Source organism: Physeter macrocephalus, chromosome 14 (genome assembly GCF_002837175.3).
Source record: "Physeter macrocephalus isolate SW-GA chromosome 14, ASM283717v5, whole genome shotgun sequence".
Taxonomy (NCBI): Eukaryota; Metazoa; Chordata; class Mammalia; order Artiodactyla; family Physeteridae; genus Physeter; species Physeter macrocephalus.
The window spans coordinates 102,122,985-102,143,045 of NC_041227.1; the positions used below are offsets into that span (position 1 = coordinate 102,122,985).

The following is a 20,061-nucleotide window of genomic DNA, read 5'->3' on the forward strand; positions in this document are numbered from 1 at the left end:
AAATACATATTCATAAGCAAAGATGAAGGGAAAGTACAAAAAAATGAAATACTGGTAAGACAGTGCTATGGAGGATAATTTATAAAAATAAATCCTTAAAAATACCTTCAAATTATTATTCTGCTTTTACAATTCTTTTAAAATATCAAAATATTTTACATAACTGCTCCAGGGTAACTACTCTGATTTTCCGCTCCTGAATTCCTAAGGCTCTCAACTGACTCTCACCTTGTATTGCCTTTTGATGTATGTAGCGTAACAAAAAGGGATACACATAGTTTCTGGAGCCAGACAGTCCTGGATTCCAGTCCCATGAACTGTTCCTTTCAAGGTTAACAGTGGTGAAATGAAACACAAAAAACTACAAGTTCATTTGATAAAGAATATGAATGTTTATAAACCAATATTCAAAATAGCTGCACACGTTTTTCACTTGAATAAAAAAAAAATCACATTGTGACAAATGTTATAACCTTAACTTAAAATACATGAATATTAACATTTACTAATATATTTACACATTTTATTTACATCATCAACAAACGTGATGAAAAACAGCATATGTTATTATTTTAACACAGCAGGTTTTGACCAGTCTTTGAAAATTGATCCAGGAATGTGCACTGCATTTAGTTAGAAAACCTTTTCTGAATTCCTAGAGGTTACCTACTCACACAAGATATTCCAAAGCCTCAGTTTAAACAAAACAAAAGAAAATGAAACAGGAGCAGTTGTACTTAATTTTAAAAGACTACAAAACTGCCTTGTTTAAAAATATGAAAATTCTTATAGTTTGTTTTCAAGTGTACACTTTTATTTTTTGCATCAAAATTACTTAATTGAACTTTAAGCATCTAATAAAAGTTATAAATACTCATCGATGATACTGTGCACTTCATGATTTGAAACAGATACAAATTAGTTCATATATGATACCCTTATGAGGTAGGGCCAGCAGTAATCCCGTTTTACACAGAAGGAAAATAAGATGTGACTATTTGCTAGTGAAAAGGCTGAAATTAAATCTTTTTTCTTAAAAACCACACTTTCTTATTAGCCTGCCTTATTTCTTTTATAAGTGAAGAGGTCTGTTTCAAGTGGGGTGGGAAGGGGGGGTTCATTCAGGTATATCTCAGAAAGCAAAGAGAAGTACCTTCTACACTGGATACTTCATTAAGAAAAAAAATGAGGATTATGGGTTATCTGAATGCATCTACCTAATCAATGGACATTCCTAAAAGAGGACTGCAAAATCCTTCCACAACACAGTATTTTCCCCTTTTTAATTTTTCCTGTGATCCAAACACTGTATATATTTTTGTACTTCAAAATCTTCTAGAATTATGATGTGAATTATAATCCTGATGACAAACCAAGAACTCTTTAATCCAGTGGGTTTTATTGCTCTAAACTTTAATTAGATACCAACGTATTTCCCCCCTCTGACCATTATAAAAATACTTTAAAAAAACTAAATGAGACATCCTTTCAGGTTCTTCTCTGCACAAAGATGTTTCTGTAAACACTTTTAAACCAGTATCTTAAAATTCCAAATTATTCAAGTATCTCTTTAAACATATGGCTTCATATATTAGTAAAAATTGAAGCAAATATGTAAAATCTTAAAATCGTCATCTGTAATTCCATGAAAATCATTCACAAAAAGCTATTTGCCTTTTTTAAAGCCTTCTCAATACTATTTCTTGAGAAAAGGAATTCCATCTTGCATTACTCTTACTTGCGTTGCAAGTTTTAGAGGTTTCTATTTGGGTATCTAAACTCCTAATTTTTCCTGAATTCTCCCTTCCCGTTTTCTCCCTCTCATCACTGCATCAATATACTCTGTTACTAGCTGACAGGTAAATACTAGGGCTACCCACAGACTTATTTTTATAAGAAATTAAATCAAAGGCATGGCAGTTTTTCTTCACTTCAAAAGCTTAATACAAGGCCATATTCACTTTCCAGCAATGAGTTTCTTAAATGTGCTCCCAACAGAAAAAGCTCAGCTGCTACAAAAAACATACCAGCAAAGTAGATCCAAAGAACTGCCAATCAAATAGAAGCAAGCATAATTCTCAAGAGAGTTCTAAATTGTATTCATGTTGAATTGAATCGTTTTAGTGATTCCAAGACGTTACTGTTCCCATTCAGTTTAGTTGTTATAAGATGCAAATTCATGTTGGGTATATGCAGCAAAACAGCTTCATTTTTTTGTTTTAAGTTTTTTTGTTTTTTGTTTTTTTTAAATTCCACTAACACTCATGTTTATTATTTCAATTATTGTGCTTTCAATGCAATGACAGAGCTGTACATCAGGATCCATGCTTCCAGTGTCCCTAGGTCCATTTTTGTAAGATGGATCTTTACAGATTCCAGACCATCCACTTGGTTTCTCCTTTATTTGTTGAAGGCCTAAAAACATAAGGAAAAATAAATAAGGCAAGAAATCTGGAAAGGATTTGGGCCTTTCTGTTTGAGATATTAAAACAACTCTTGAAAATAAGTTACTACTTACGCGTAATAATCGGATCGATGTCTCTTGTCTGAGTGGCAACATCAGAGGCACAGACTTGCCCTATTTGGATCAACAAAGACATAATATCCTCATACAGTGGAGGAAATGCTCGACAAAAAGAGACCAAACTTGGCAGAGTTGGCATGAAAAAAGCATATCGCTTAGCCTGTGTTAAAACTGTTAGAAAGAAATAAAACAGAATTTTTCATTTTACAGATACAAATTCAACATACATGACCTATACAATATACTAAGCACCATGGTCTGTGCTGAGGATACTAAGTTTTCTAAGACACGGCCAGCCTCTGCCTTCTGGGAGCTCATAATCTAGTAGTCAGCCATCATCCAACACATAAATGCTTATGTCCCAACACTGTGATAGGTGCACTGCATGCATCGTTTCATTTAATTCTCACAATCTTATGAATGAAAAAAGTATTTCTATGATACCTATTTAATATATGAGGAAACTCTTAAATAAACCTTAGAGAGATTAAGAAGCTTCTTCAACTCCAGTTAGCAGTGGTGTTGGGATAGAACTCAGGCAGTGTAAGATCTTAACCACTGCAAATAATTATAACATGAAGTGAATACGATGTAAAGATAAATGAATAGATTATTATGGGAGCATTGAGAAAGAATATGAAATTGACTAAGCCATAACTTTTAAAGGTTCAATTATAGTTCATATCTTTTAGTTTATTTTCATAGCATTTTACTTAACAACCTAGAAGGTGGTTAAAATGTTAGGGTATGTTTTAGAACTTAAGGAAACAACTTATATATTTATCTCTTATTTATACAGATTATTATATTTTTCTGGAATTCTAAGCATTTGTAATAGATTGTTAACTTGTTTTCTATTGACATAATTATATTCAGAAGGTAGATTTGATTTCCATTTGTAAAATGTGGAATGCTTAGTATATTTACTATAAATCTATATAGTCATTCACAAAAATGAAAGATACAATTTGCCTACCTACTCACCTCCTCTACACTATACATCACATTTGTCATAGGAAAATTTTCAAAAAGAATAATTCAGAAGATGGCATAACTATTAGTGACACAGAAAACATGGTGTCACTAAATTCAGAAAAAATATGTACTACTTTATGTTAGAAATTTTTGTTATTGATGTCGGTTGGCTACACACCTGTTAGCAGAGTTCCCATGACATTGACAGCTAAGCGAGCCACACTGAGTGACTTTGGTAATGCATACTGGATACACAAGTGAGAAAGCAACTGGATAGCAAATATCTGTAACACAAAATCCAAATATTACATGTTTCTGAGGAAGGTCTTTAAGTATTAAAAATTGTAAAATGTTTTATATAACTAGTAAGATTAGAGGGAGATCAAACTTCTCCTAAAGTTCCAAAATGCTCATTACCTGTTTTTCAAGTTCTGGCTGTGCAATAAGCTCAGGTATGAAATCCAGACAGATGTGCATAGATGGAATACCTGCGACTGTCAGAGGCAAAAGTTCACATGGATAACCCTATCTCAACAAGAAAGGGGGGAAAAGTTAGAATAAAATAGCTGCAAGTCAAATACAGATAAAAATATAAAGGAAGGTTTCACTTCCTTTATGTAACAGTTGCTCAGAAGGCTACAATGCCCTACATGTTTCCTGGCATTTCACCTCTCTGATGCACTAAAATACAAATAAATTATATGAACACTTTATTAGGCTGAAATCAAATTTAAAAATCTGGATTTTTCTCCATATTGCAAAGGACTATGATCATTTGCGTGACCTCCAGTTTCTAAATGATTCCTATTAATTTAGTACTTCAAAACTACCCCCAAAATAAAGTTCAACCATAAAGAATCATTCTTTGAAACCAGACCTGAAAGTGAACAAGCTTAGCAATGTTGGGATCCGCAATGTACATTTGGTGCAACAGACAACAGATAAGGCACTGAACTTCTCGAAGGTTACAGAGCAAATTGTCTTCTCCTTCCTCCATTCCCTTAGTTGGAGTGCTGGCAGTAATAACGCTTTGAACATTCCTTAGCAAGCTGTCTGGATTGACACCCTTTGCCTTCTCATCTTCAGTAGGTAAGCAAATCTCCAAGAGAATCTGGACAGCTGCACTATCCTACAAGCAAATAAAACACAGTGAATTTAAGAAGTTTCTGAGAAGTTTGTTTGAAAACCAAATCTGATTTTGTTTTCACATGAACACATGTGATAAAAATAACTTTCTTTAAAAAACAAAACGCAAAGAGGTACTTCTAAGAGAAAAAGTGAACAATCTATAGGCCAGTGGTTCTCATCTTTTTCAGGGCCATGAACCCTTTTAAGAATCTGAAGAAAACTGTATACCCTCTCAGCATAAAAATTAACATGTAAACAAAGCAACATATGGCATAATATCAGAGTGCTCACACATCTCTAAGGCAGATACATGAACTCGAGTTTAAGAACATCTACTACAAGAGTATTCTAATTGTGTCATCTAAAACAGGACCTAGGGCAAAAAATGACTTCTACTGGAATCTCCTTTCCTTCCTCTTAAATTCCTACTTCTCCCAGGATCCTATCTTGTATTCCCCTCTTCTTCTCATCTCTGAAGATGGTGGTTAATAATTAATGCCTAAAAGCCACTCCCCAAAGCTCTTTTTCCTTTTAATTTGAAGATAGGCTCTTTAAGGCTCTGGAAAGATTCTGCCTTACCATCCATTCCAACTGTACAACTCATTATTGCTCACTCTACAAGCTTGAGTGCCATTTCATAGAAAAGTAGTTTCTTGAGGGGTGATCTACTTAATGCCCTTGCCTATAAAGGAGAGCTATAATCACTCGCATCTAGCAGGAAGAAGGAAAAAGAAAATGAATACATAACATGCATCTCTGAAAGACTGCCACTGCCTGGGATAGAAGAAAACAATTACTCCATCTACCTGTTTAATAACTTAATTATAAACTAAAGTTAGCCTTACATTATAATCATTTATAAAGTAAACTTTAGTTTATAATCATTCTTGACGGGTTTGGGGTTATTACTGTTTTATGTTTGTTTGTTTTTTTTAATAGACTCTGGAGCCAGCCTCCCTAAGCTTGAATCCCAGCTTCCCCACTTACTAAATGTATAACCTTGAGCAAGTCACTTAACCTCTCTGGATCTCATTTTCCTAATCTGTAAAAATGGAGATAATACTCCATACCTCATAGGTTGGTTGTAAAGAGTAAATGAGTTAATATACATAAAAAACTCAGAATAGCACCCACCATATAATAAACATTATATTAAATGGTAGCTATTACCATCCTCAATCCCTTATCTGAAACTCTAAGGGTCAGATTTATTTTAGGACTCAGATTCTTTTTTTTTCTGTAATATTATATAACACCTCCAGCAGAGACTAAGGCAGTACATTGTAATCAAATGTATTAATATTTCTGCAACAAAACATACCAACATTCACATTAAGTGGGATAAAGGCCATAAATAGCTTCACATCAATTCAGGTCAAGTTTTGACACAAACGAGGTCACATCAGGTCAGGTTTTTCTGCCAACTGAATTACCAAAAAAAATGCCTCAGTTTTCATAGCTTTTTGGATTTCTGTATTACAGATAAGGGATTGTGGACCTATATTATTACTCTAATTCCCCTTATTGCCAATGAAAAGATTTCAGAAAATATATTTCAAACTAAGAAAACATTTCTACTTTGAAGACCTCAAATTGCTTAACATTCAATCATCTCTCATGTCCTGCATTAGTCAAAAATTACTACCTAAGGCTGCAGTAAATTCTATATTGTTATAAAACTTTTCTAAATATAAACTTTAACTGCACACTTCTTGTCTGTCTCCACCATTTGATTTTTTTTCCACCATTTTGATTTTAAGAAACAAAAGTCTTATGTTTTGTTAAAATATAAATCTCACTAAAATGGCTATTAAATAAAGCCATGAAGATTATTCCTGATTTTAATAATTCAGAAGCAAAGGTAACACCATTATAATATACCTTCTGTAATAAAAGGAATGTATAATATGTCACCATTGTATATAGAAGGCCATCTATTTAACTGATTATATTAACAGGAAAGCCCTTGGCCTTTTTGACTAAATTTTACTTTATTACCTGAGCAGCCAGTAATGCATTTTTCAATTCCTCTCTGGTAACTTCTGGGCCATCAGTCTGTCCAACTAAACCTATTGTATTATTCTGAGAAAGCCTATCTTGCTCTGCTGTTTCCTTCAGATGAGCACTAAGGTAGGCTTTGGATGCCAGAAGATATCCATTCAACATATGTAGAGTAATATCCATCAGTGGGGGGCATCTAAACACAGAAAGAAGAAAAGAAAAATACGTGAGAAAAAATATAAATTTATAAATTAGTCAGAACATGGTCAATCAATTTGAATAATTAGAAAAACCTGAAAACATTAAGAGTAGAAAAGTAACACTTTTCCCACCAAAATATTCATTCTCAAAAATGAAAGCTTAATATATATATATAATTCTCTGTATTTCAAGACTGTATGAATAGTATTATCTATTTCATCTTATCAACTAAAATCAAATATATAATATATACCCTAGAAAAAAGGCATTCCTTTTTACAAAAAAATGGCACTACCATTAAATCTCTTAGATATGAGCCTGCAAGGCAGCTGTCCTCAAAGACAAATAGTCTAGGGACTTCCCTGGTGGTCCAGTGGTTAAGACTCCACTCTCCCAATGCAGGGGGCATGTGTTTCGATCCCTGGTCCGGGAACTAAGATCCCGCATGCCCCACAGCACAGTCAAAACAAAACAAAACAAAAAATGAATACAGTTATTCATTCCTCAAAAACTGTTATAAATTAAATTTAAATGAGATAATAGATATAAGAATTAAATGTAAAAAAGGAAACCAAAAAAGATAAATCAGTAACCACTAAAATATTAAAAGCCAAGCAAGCCCTTAGAAAAACCTGACGATGCCACTTCCCAGCCTATCACAGACTATGTGCACATAAACAGGCAGTACAGCTTTGGTTTTAACTGTGAAACACTGGAAATGTCAATATTTTTTCTGAAATGTTCAAATGTTCTATAGTAAACATGCATGTATTAATAGTGGGGAAAAAACATGTCAATGGTTAAATAAACCATGGCAATATTCCCAAAACTGAAGATAAGAATCACCTGGAGTATTTATTTAAAAAAAAAAAAAATCCTAAAGTCCACCAGACATTCTGAATCAGTTTGAAGAGGCCTATATATATGGAATACTATGTAGCAGTTAAAACAATGAGATGGAACTATGCATAATATGGAAAACATGTTCAGAATGGTAAGTTTTTTTTTTTTGTTTTTTTGTTTTTTTTTTCAGAAGGGTAAGTGTTTTTTTTTGTTTTTTTGTTTTTTTTTTCAGAATGGTAAGTTTTTTTTTCAGAATGCTAAGTTTTTTTTTTTTAAAAAAGAACAAAACAGAGCCTACCAAAACCCACTTATGTTTTATAATACCACCCGAAACAAAAAAGGAAATATTTGTTTATAAATTTGTAAATACATAGAAAGTGAAGCTACATACACACCATTATGACAATAAAGTTTCCTCTGGAGATGGAACTGGGATTGGTCAACAGTTCAAAGAGGAACTTTGCTTTAAAAATGGCAGCAGTGTAGATATGAGAGAACAAGACTTTTCACTGTACACCTTTTCCTTGTTAATCTTCTTGTTTGTGCACTTATTAATGTATATAATGAAAACTTTCATGCACACATAAAAAAGGGAATATTATAATGAACCTCTAAGAACTCATCACCCAGCAGCAACAGTTATCGACACATCGCTAGTCTTATTTCACCCATACCCCACCATCCACTTTCCCACCATCACCACTGGTTAGTTCAAAGCAAATCCAAAATGTCATATTTTTCATATTGTTTGACATTTTTAAAAACCACCTAAATAATCACTTAGAAAAAATCAAATTTTAAAAAATGAACAAAATTAAAGGCAAAACAATAGAACAATAAAAGAAAAAACTGCACTCTATATACAAAAAGCTGATATCCTTTATACATAAAGAGCTCTTTAAATCAAAAAAGGTAAGCATTCTAATAGAAAACTAGGCTAAATGTAAAGAAGAAATACCAATAGCCAATAAGTATATTAAAATATTCAATCTAAGAAAAACATAAATTAAAATGGGAATCGATTTTTCACTTATCAAATTGGAAAAATTGTATAAAATTGTGTAGGAAAGTGTACAATATCAAACATCACTATAGGAATGTAAACAGGTTCAGCCATTCTGAGTGGCAGAATGAAAACATGAATCAAAGGACTTAAAAATGAGCATGTTCCTTTTGCCTCAATAATTCCATTTTTTTTTTTTTTTTTTTTTTTTTTGTGATACGCGGGCCTCTCACTGTTGTGGCCTCTCCCGTTGCGGAGTCCATTTTTAAGAATCATTTCTAAGGAAATACTCAGTACACAATAGTTGCCACAGCACTATCAATAATAACAAAAAATGGAAATAAAATATCCAACAATAGGGAACTGAATTAAGCATAGCATATCTATGTGGAATACTACGTAGCCAATTAACATAAGAATATCTATTAACATGAGAAAAGGTTCACAAGTTGTTAAGTGAAAGATCTAGGCTACAAAAACATTTCATACATTATGTTAGCATAATTTAACAGCCTCCTGAACAACTGCAGGTGATTTAGGTGAAAGGTTACCTACTTAAGTGGATTTTTAACACTGATAAATTGTTTTAGAAATGGCTCTTCTCTAGAAGTGTTATTTACTGTTGTTTTCTTTTTATTAAATAGATACTTAATGTCATTTATACTGTTTATTCTTCTGATTCCTCTTCCCTCTGAGACCTTGATCTCACCAAACCATATTTGGCTGATCCTGCAGATTTTGCCACTTCAAGAATCTCATCCCCAGGGTTAAAGACAAATGAGTATATTACTGTATCCTACTTAGTCTTCTTTACTCCAGTTTCTTTCTCCTCTGAACTATCTAGTGTGAACCTTCTCTTTGTAAGTTACCACCTAAATGACCTCTTCAGCCTAACATTCAAGGCCCTCCATAGCCTGACCTTAACCTAACATTCCAACTCTAAAGTGTGTTCTCAAAAACTAAGCCTTCCACTCAAGCCTTTTTCACTCTTGCTTTTACACTTTTGCTCACACTATTCTTTTTCTCACAATACCTTCTTTGACCTCTTACGCCCCATCATTACACTATCTGTTTATCTAAACCCTATTTCTATACTTCAAAATACTACTCAAGTCTCACTTCCTCCTGAAACTTTTAACACCATTCATTTACTGTACCATTCATCTGCATATGACCATATTATTTAACTTTTCAGGTATTTATCTTATTTCCCGATACAAGTGATAATCACTTTAAAGGCAGACCCCTCAACTTGTATATCTTTGTTACTATTTAGCTTAGCAACTAGAAATTCAAATATTAATGATGTGAATTAATTAATCCCACCTCTTGAGGTGAAGCTACTTCAAAGCAACTGATTAAGTTAAGCAATTGGCAAGGAAGTATAGACAAATGTGGACTCAATAAAGCCAACATCACAATTAAGGATTCCAAAAGGATCACAATTTTAATGCATGTAATAATTCATAATAAACCGGTTTTTTAAAAGCTTTTTTCAACAATGCTACGAGAAATGGTATCATTTTTAACTATCTTGACTCTGAGAGAAAGAACAGCCACTATTGAGGGCTGCCAAAACCAAAGATGACATTTTGTTAAGGCTCGGTTTATTAATCACATATTAAACTGAAGTTCATGAATATAGACAACCAAAAAAAAACCAAAAACCTCACAGGTCATACTGCCAAGTTACCTGCAAGAACATGAAGATATAAGTTTAAACTGAATTTCTTCAATTTCCTTTGACTCTCCAAAGCATAACTCTATAGTAAAAACGAACTCAAATGACACATACCTGTACACCCTCTGATCACATCTTAGCACAATGAGAGGATCTATCATCAGATCATTCTGAGTATACTTTTGCTGTCGTACAAACTTTATTGACGGTTGAAGTGCATTAACTGTCATTACCCACAGCCTGATGAGAAAATAGTCATACGTTCAAAAACAGCTATATCATAATTGAAACCTGTAGCTACCATCCAGTTCCTTTTATCTTAGAAAGATATAGTCAGGAAAAAAATTAGAGAACAGGTGTAAATGAACTTGGAAAAATTAAGAACTATAGAAATCTAACCTATTATTATGTTTCTAAAACAAATGAAGATAAAACAATAAACAAAAGTAGTTTCAAAAATCTTCACAGTTGTAAGGGAATAATCATGGCATATAAAATCAGAATTTGAATTAAAACCTCAGTTATACCATACTTGCTATGTGACTCTGTGTAAGTCATGGAACCTCTCTGAACTGTTTCCTCCTCTGTAAAATATGAATATAATACCTGTAAATGAAATGATATCTACCAAAGCACTTTGTAACTGGCCCCATAAATTATTGTTCTACATTTATCATCATAGAATCTAACTATGAGATGCCACTTTGAGATTAAACATCAACAGACTAATAAAAGTGGTTACTAACCTGACTACACATCAGAATTACTGAAGAATATGCCAATATGTAGGGTATCTGACCTCTTACAGTGAAGTCCACCAGGAGTCCACCAACCCAACCTCACACACAGTTTGCCCACTCTTAAATGAGTGGATAGCCAACAATCATCAGACATTTAAAGAAAGTTTCTACTTTGAAAAAGATTAAAATATACAAACAGAAAGAAAGGAATGCCAAAGAAACAGAGAATATAGAGATGAGAAGAAAAGAAATTCTTAAACCTATAATAAATTTCCTTAAAGGATAGACTATTACATACATGAAACAAGAATAGGAGGCATTTATAGATTCTCAGATAAGAAAGAGCTCTTAGAAATTAAGACTATAACAGAAATATTTTAAATTCAAAGGAAAGATCAGAAGATAACATAGAGGAAATATCCAGAAAATGTACATAGAAGAGAAATTTAAAAATAGAGGAGAAAAAAGGAGAAAATCAGAGTAAGTTCAAGAGGTTTAAAATCCAAATTGCAAAAAAATTCCAGAAAACAGAGGGAAAGAAATTACTGAAGAAAAAAAAAATACAAGAAACTGTCCTAGAAGTGAAGACATCAGCATTAGTAACCCGACGAAAAAAAAGGCCAACCTAGTGCCCAGCACCATGAATTAAAAAAGATCCAAACCAAAATGTATCATCATGAAATTTCAGAAAGAATGAAAAAGAACCTAAAACCTTTAAGAGAAAAAACAATGGTCACATACAAAGGATTGGGAATTGGTATAAGATTAGATTACTCAAAAGCAATCAGGAAAGCTCTAATTACTTCAATAGAATAAAGCTTTCAAATTGCTAAGAGGAAAAATAAGCTAGAATTCTACACCTAGCCTAATATCAATCACATGTGAGGGGAAGAATAAAAACCTTTTCACATATGAAAGCCTCAAAAAGAAAAAAAAATTTCCCAAACACCTTTCCCAGGAAGCAATTTTGAGCGTTAGTTCCACTCACTTAAATAAGGAACTAAATCAAGAAAGAGAAAAACATGGACTCAAACCAAGAGACAAAGCAATTCCAGATGGCTACTGTGAATGTCCCAGATTGAAACATAAGGGTGGAAAGATCTGAAAGGAAGGTTTCCAAGGAAAAATGTTACTAATATGTTACCTGAAGTGTTAACAACTAACTAATGTAAACTTCCACTCAATAATAGAGTTTGAGAGTGAATTGATTATTGATACAAAAAAACCCAAAAAAACCTGAACAAATGGAAAAAAGGCAAACAACTCAGGGTTTGTATGCGGGGTATGAAGGAGGGCAGTTGTTTAAGAGAGAAACTGTAATCAAAGGATATCATATACATCAACTATAAATAACACTTATGTAGTCATAATAATATGCACACTGAATATTTCTTTAACCAAAAATTCTGATATAACTGTGTTGGGAGAAATGGAGGAAGGGAGAATATATGGAAGAAGAGGGACTCACAGGGGAAGCAAGTAAGAGTGCTAAATCTTCATCTTGTATGAAGGATTTTGTAGGAAGTCAAAAGATAATTTCTAAATTGGAAAGTCAGGAAATCATAGTAATTATAAGCATATGATTGAGATACATGGTGGGACATAAATGCCAGAATTAAAAGATAAAGGAGCTGAGAATAATTGTCTCTGAGGATCAATAGTCTAAAATGGGAAGGTGGGGGCAGACCTTATACACTATTTAACTTACATGCATTTATTAATTTGATATAAGTAAAAATCAAACTTAAAAAGTATAAATATTCCCAGACCTACTGAATCAGAATCTCAGGTAAGTCCAGCCCAGTATTTCTTTCTAGAGCAGACCAAGTGTTTTTGATGCAATCTATGGAACAGCAGAGACCCATTTGACTAAAGACAAAATACTGAATCCAGCATTCCACTCTGATTTAATTGGCATGGGTTACAACTTGGGGATCAGGAGTTTTAAAAGCTCTCCAGGTGATTTTAATATACAGCAAAATTTGGAGCCACTGCAATGATGCAAGACACAATGGTAATCTAAATCACAATTAGCCACAAATGACTGTACATGAGAACTACCTTTTAAAGAACTTTCTCAAGTTGGAAATACTTGAAGGTTTCTCTCTGTTTCTTAAAATAGAGTTTATTCTTTTCCTTAAAGTTATAACAACTCTTTAATTAGTGGTCTTCAGAAAGGATTTATATTGTCAAAATTTTTTTTTAACAATTTTTTTCAACATTTAAGTTTAAGTTATTGTATACAATCACTGCTATACACTTATCTATTACATGTAACAATACACCGAAATTACCTTCTAGGCATCACAGTATTAAGAACCATCCATAGTTTATTGACCGTTTGAAGAATTCGCCTCGGAACCCCTGAATTCAACAGCTGATTCATATTGGATGTTAATACTTCTGCATATGGTATAAGTTCACTGGCAGAGAGTAGAGTCAAGTGTTCTAGAATCTGCATCACTTGTGTGTGACTTACTGGGACAGCTGAAAATGCTAAAAGGAAAACTTCACAGTCATAATCTAAATACTTTACAGCTTACCAAATAGGAAGTAATATTGCTCTATCAAACTAGAGGCGAAACAAATCAAGAAAACAATATTGCTTTAAAAAAAGTAAAACTTTCCATTCTAGTCATAGTTGTGGGTATACTTAAAATTAGGCCCTTAAGAAAAATTCATGTTAAGGTGTAGTTATTTCATAAAGAACAAAAAATATCTCATTTAAAAAATCACATTAGTGAGAGTGACCCAGAGAGAGTGATTCACACTAATTTAAAAAATTGACTGAAACATGAAAATACACCGAACTATTGCTCTTGGTATTAACATTCATTTGAAAAATTTAAACTTCTTGACACCTTCCTTCGGGTAGCCCTTTATGGGCTGTAAGCAGCTGTTAGTAAAATAATAGCTAGAACCGAGCTCCTTCAATAGAATAGTCACTAACCACTTCTGGCTACTGAGCACTTGAAATGCAGCTAGTCCAAAATGAGATGTGCTATAAGTATAAAATACATAGACTTTAGTATGAAAAAACAGTAAAATATCTAACAGTCTTTTTGTATTGATTATGTGATGAAATCATAATATATTAGATATACTGGGTTATACAAAATAATTATTTAAATTAATTTGCCTTTTTTAACTTTTTTAATGTGGCAATATATAGAAAGTTTAAAATTGTATGTGTGGCTCACATCATATTTCTATTTGAAAGTGCTGATCTAGCTTATTATTCATTAACAGCAGATACAGTGTTCTATTCCACGGCACTTATTTCTGACCAGTTTTAGGACTTTCCTAAAACCACATGACCTGTTTAGTGATATAACGTAGAACCTATGAGGAAACAGATGCAAGCATGTCAGAAAAAAATGGTAAAAAATCCTTAAACTCAAAGAGAATTACTTTAAATATATTCACCAAAACCCTGTTATATCTCCAGGAAAATTCTGCGTGATTTTAAGATTTCCACAGGCCTAACACCTCTGTGTACTACTAAAGGGGTAAAAGGCATACCAATTTATTATACCTTCTTGAAGTTGTTTAGGAGAGTGGTTTTTGGCATTACTAGTCAGGAGCATTCGTCTTAACAGGGCATCAGTCCCTGTGATCTCTTCTTCACAGATCCAGTCATCCACAATGCATAAATGTGGGTAGTTAGTTGCAAGGAGACGAAGTAAAGCAGAATGCAACCCTTGAAAATTTAAAAGAAGTCAATTGGAGTCTTCATTCTTAAACATCAAAATCTTCTCTCTCTTCTTTCCCCTCTCTCTTCTCCCTTTCATTTACAGCAAGCCAAAGGCATCTGCCCTTCTTATGCATGCATACTACAGCTTAAGAACTTCTGTTCAGTAATTCAGCCAGGGAATCTTCTTAAAGATTGCCAAGTGAACTGATACACAGGAAGCTGGAAGCCCCTACTTTTGTCAGAAGTTCTCAAGCTTTCTTCCACCCTATCCCAGCATAAAAGTCTCCCATCAGGAAAATTTGTTTGACATAGCAGTAGTTCAAGAGTTGAGTGGGGAGAAGAAAAAGAGAAGGGAAAAGAATGTTCATTTCGGGGAGATCATATATGGTTTGAAAAAGTCCTCACTCAGAAATTCTGATAGGCTTGGTAATTCCCTGGCGGTCCAGTAGTTAGGATGCCGCACTTCCACTGCAGGGGGCAGGGTTTGATCCCTGGTCGGGGAACTAGGCTCCCGCATGCCGAGCAGCGCGGCCAAAACATAAATAAATAAAAATTTTAAAAGATTTTAAAAGAAGAAATTCTGACAGGCTTCTATAGGAGAACATGTCCTCTCCTCCAACCCAGTTGAGAATCATTGTTATAGACGAGTAAAATTAAAGTTGCCCAACTTGAGTACCTAAATGTACACTTCATGTGCATTTCCTCATTTCACCCTAACATTCCTACAAGGTAAGCAATATTGTCTCCATTCTACTATGAGGAAACAGGCTGAAAGATATTTGTTAACGTTCCCAAAGTCACACAGCTGTCACTCGACCCAAGCAGTACTGACGATACCCACAAGAGGGTGCATTTGTCTTCTTTTAAGAAGGGTTAAGGAAGCTCAAAAGGATCGGGAAACCCTCCTTTGACTAAATCTAAGTCTTGTTTCTAATCTTTTGCTTACAGCATAGTTAGACTACTCATTATTATTATTGTGTAATATTAATAATGAGAAAATAAATGATGGTACTGTAAAAATGCCTATTTAGATATATGAAGCGCCACTATGTTATTTACCTAATAAATGCTGCTGCTACTAAACAATTATTATCATCATCTCCAAAGCTGCAAGAGTTAGCAGTAAGAGTATCAGTAGTAATAAAAGTACGTTAGATCCAATCACCCCCTTATTATGCAACTTAGATCAAATCAGACCACTGCTTAGTCCCAAGAGGGTTAAGTATCCGTTTCCTTTCTCATAGAAACTGCTTAAAATAAATTCTTCTGTTTGAAAAGGCACTGTAACAATCAAAAGTGGTATTAAATTTAATGCACAAGTACATGTGTAGTCAAGACTTTCCCAAAACAGTCACAAAAATGACTGCTTACGATAGTGCAAATTAGTCTACACTTCATAATCTCTTCAGTAAAACTTCTTAGTTGCCAAAAGCTGCCAAATATAACATCATTTCTCTAGAAAGAGATAATGCAAAGATATAATAAATAAATGCAGACATCTGGCTAAAGATGACGAAAGCAAGCTCACGTTCATCCTGGAAACCAACTGTAACAAAGACAGAAAAAGAAAACCCCCAACTTCAAAAAAACAAACCAAAAAGAAAAAAACAACCCACACATTCGAACATTATAAAAAGGTGTTAACTTAAGAAAAAATTTGAATTTCAAAAAATAGCACTATATTTCTATTTGACAGTCTTACAGTAAAAATATTATAGTAATTCCACGCTAAGGAATGTTATGGAGCAATTAAAAACAATAAGGTAGATCTAGATGCAGTGACATGCTAAGATTTCCAAGACTCAAAGAAAAAAAAGCAAATCTCAGAAGAGATAGGGTATAATACCATTTAAAGTTTAAAAAAAGAATTTTTTACTTGTGTGTGTATCTGTTAGCTTCAACTATATGAAACTGCATTTTTGGAGGTCAAAAATAGTTGAATACCTGTAATTTCATATGATTCACCCTATAGAAAGGAATATCTGAAATTACACACCAAAATGAAACTAGGGCCTTGGGGGTGAGGAGCGGTTTGCAGGGAATAAGACAGCAAGGGAGGCAAAGAGGAATTTCACTCTTGAATTGGGCTTTAAACACTGAGCACCTATTACACTTTATAACATCATAAACGGTAGGTACTTTTTAACAATAAACGTTAGCAGTAAAAAGCAAATAAAACAAATACCTCCCAACTCCTGCTGCAGTCCTTGAGCCTGTCGAATAAGAAATTTGATGGGAATCTGATCCATTAAAGAAGACGAATATGATTTGGGCTTTCTTTGCATGGCAGCTGTCAGTCAAAGATTAAAAAATGTAAGATACAGTGTCAGAAATAATAGAAATTTTAACCTTCAACACAAATGGGAACAAACACAATGTCAAATTACTTTTAATTCACTTAATCTGTGAATATAGTTCATAAAAGATGAAGAATCACTACCAAAATAATGAATACACAGGACGAGCAAGAACATACTTAAGGGCAATATCTCGGAAAATGCCCCGAAACTGAAACCAGGGGGAAGAAAAATCATGAGTGAGAGAAGCCACCTGCAGAAGTGCCCTGCACTAGAAAACAACAACAACAAAAAAAACACCCAAACCTGAGAAGTCAGTCAAGACTCTCCCAAATCTAATTAGGAAGACCAAATGCAGTCATGCCAGCATGGCTTAAAGCTTCATGATGCCAACAGCCTTAATTTAATCATATTATGTATTAGTGGTGACTCTCTGATGAAAGTTGGGAAATATGAATGACTTCCTTCTCTCACAACTTCTACCTTCAACTAACAAGTACATGCTTTTGTTTTTTTAAACAAATCCATCTTAATTTCTGTTCTTTTTCTGCTATCCTAAATCAGTGCCTACTCATCATTTATTTAAATAAATATTACGGCTCAATTTCCCAGACTCCAATTTCTCTGGTCTTTGATCCATCCTTCATACTGCTGCCACAGTCCTCTTATTTAAATTGAGATTTGGCCAGATCACATGTCTCTGGCTCCATGCTCAGAAACCTTCCATGGATTCCCAGATCCCACAGAGTAAAGGTCCTTGCAAATCAACTGTATCTTTCTTTGTCTCATCTCCACCATATGCTACATGCCTGACACCCTCATCTCATTCCAAGGTACTTTGCTTGTACACAACAAAACTATATGAGCATCTCAACCAGGGTGTCCATAGTTTGAAAAGCATTTCCAATATACTTTTTCTTTTCCAAATACATACCACACAGTGTAAAGCTCAACAAATTTTTATTGAAGATAAAAAGCAAATGAGTGCAAGTGTTAGAATAAAGGTTGAGAATCATTGCCTAAACAGACCATATACCTCTTAGTTAGATATAATCCCCCTTGTAAATTAATAAATTAGCATCCCAGTTTTCCACGCAAAATCTTTTATGAACTGCGTAAGAATGTATCTCAAAACAAAGTTAAAAAAAAACATAGCATCCAGTGACAGTCAAATTCTGGTCCCAACACCATCCAGATTAAAAAGGAAGAAGTAAAACTGTCACCATTTGCAGATATGGTATTATACAGAAAACCTTAAAGACCCTATCAAAAAACTGTTAGAACTTAAAAAAAAAAAAAAAGGTGGTAAAAGCGACAAGTATTTAGGCCCACATAAGTGACTCTCATGCAAACGCTGAGGTGAATACGTGGGACCTCTACAGTAAGATGAGGGAGCTAGCATTTAAGGAGCACCTTAGGGTACATGGCTTTGTGCCAGAACCAAATAATTTCCTAAAGAGTGAAGTAGAGTTGGTTGGTAAATGAGTAGCTGAGGAGGCTTTTCTGGATGTCAAAGTTCCATAAAGGTAACAAGAATTTAAAAAAAAAGAAAGAAAAAACCTGTTAAAATTAATAAACAAATTCAATAAAGTTGCAAGATATAAAATCAATACACAAAAATCTGTTGTGTTTCTTTTTTGTGTGTGTGTGTGTGTGTTTCTAATACACCAATAACAAACAATCAGAAAGAGGAATTAAGAAATCAACCCCATTTGGGGATATATGTATACGTATAGCTGATTCACTTTGTTATAGAGCAGAAACTAACACACCACTGTAAAGCAATTATACTCCAATACAGATGTTAAAAAAAAAAGAAATCATTTACAACTGCATCAAAAAGAATAAAACACCTACGAATAAATGTAATCAAGAAGGTGAAAGACCTATATACTGAAAACTACAAGACATTAATGAAAGAAATTGAAGATAAAAATACATGAAAAAAGATGAAACTAGACCACTATCTTACACCACACACAAAAATGAACTCAAAATGGATTAAAGACTTGAACCTAACACCGGAAACCATATAACTCTCAGAAGAAAACACAGGTGCTAAGCTCCCGGACACAGGTCTTGGCTGATTTTTCTGAATCTGACACCAAAAGCAAAACCAACAAAAGCAAAATAAACAAGTGGGACTACTTCAAACTACAAAGCTTCAGAACAGCAAAGGAAACCATCAATAAAATGAAAAGGCAACCTACTAAATGGGAGAAAATATTTGCAGATCATATATCTGATACGGGGCTATGCAAAATATATTTTAAAAAACTCATATAACTCAAGAGCAAAAAACCAAACAATCCAATTTAAAAATGGGCAGAAGGGGACTTCCCTGGTGGCACAGTTGTTAAGAATCCGCCTGCCAATGCAGGTGACATGGGTTCGATTCCTGGTCCAGGAAGATCCCACATGCCGTGGCGCAACTAAGTCCGTGCGCCACAACTACTGAAGCCCGCACACCCTAGAGCCCACACACCACAACTACTGAGCCCACACGCTGCAACTACTGAAGCCCATGCGCTCTAGGGCCCGCGTGCCGCAACTACTGAGGCTGCATGCTGCAACTACTAAAGCCCATACGCCTACAGCCCGTACTCTGCAACAAGAGAAGCCACCACAATGAGAAGCCTGCGCATCGCAACGAAGAACAGCTCCTGCTTGTAGCAACAAGAGAAAGCCCGCACGCAGCAATGAAGATCCAATGCAGCCAAAAACAAATAAATAAAAAATTAATTAATTAATTAAAAAAAAGAAAACAGTATGAGGTTACTCGAAAAACTAAAAATAGAACTACCATATGATCCAGCAATTTCCCATCTAGGTATTTATTTGAGAAAATGAAAACACTAACTTGAATAGATTATATATACCCACATTATTTACAATAGCCAAGATATAGAAACAATCTAAGTGTCCATCAATGGATGAATGGATAAAGAAAATATGAGATACACACACACACACA

At 34.0% G+C, this 20,061-nt stretch overlaps 1 protein-coding gene across 5 annotated transcripts in view; it reads right to left on the minus strand.

The window, feature by feature from the left end:
• Window positions 1-420: 420 nt before the first annotated feature.
• INTS2 (integrator complex subunit 2) overlaps window positions 421-20,061 on the minus strand; it is a 51,365-nt gene continuing 31,724 nt past the window's right edge. For 4 of the 5 annotated variants that reach the window (XM_007108452.4, XM_007108454.4, XM_007108453.4 and 1 more), the window contains 10 exons: window positions 16,976-17,080; window positions 14,632-14,796; window positions 13,391-13,592; window positions 10,471-10,596; window positions 6,626-6,824; window positions 4,377-4,628; window positions 3,917-4,024; window positions 3,678-3,783; window positions 2,519-2,695; window positions 421-2,415 (listed from right to left, as the gene is read on the minus strand). In XM_007108452.4, coding sequence (XP_007108514.1) covers window positions 2,246-2,415; window positions 2,519-2,695; window positions 3,678-3,783; window positions 3,917-4,024; window positions 4,377-4,628; window positions 6,626-6,824; window positions 10,471-10,596; window positions 13,391-13,592; window positions 14,632-14,796; window positions 16,976-17,080 — 1,610 coding nt within the window. In that variant the 3' untranslated portion in view covers window positions 421-2,245. The remainder of the gene's footprint in view (window positions 2,416-2,518; window positions 2,696-3,677; window positions 3,784-3,916; window positions 4,025-4,376; window positions 4,629-6,625; window positions 6,825-10,470; window positions 10,597-13,390; window positions 13,593-14,631; window positions 14,797-16,975; window positions 17,081-20,061) is intronic. The other variant, XM_024127736.3, reaches the window with a different exon arrangement.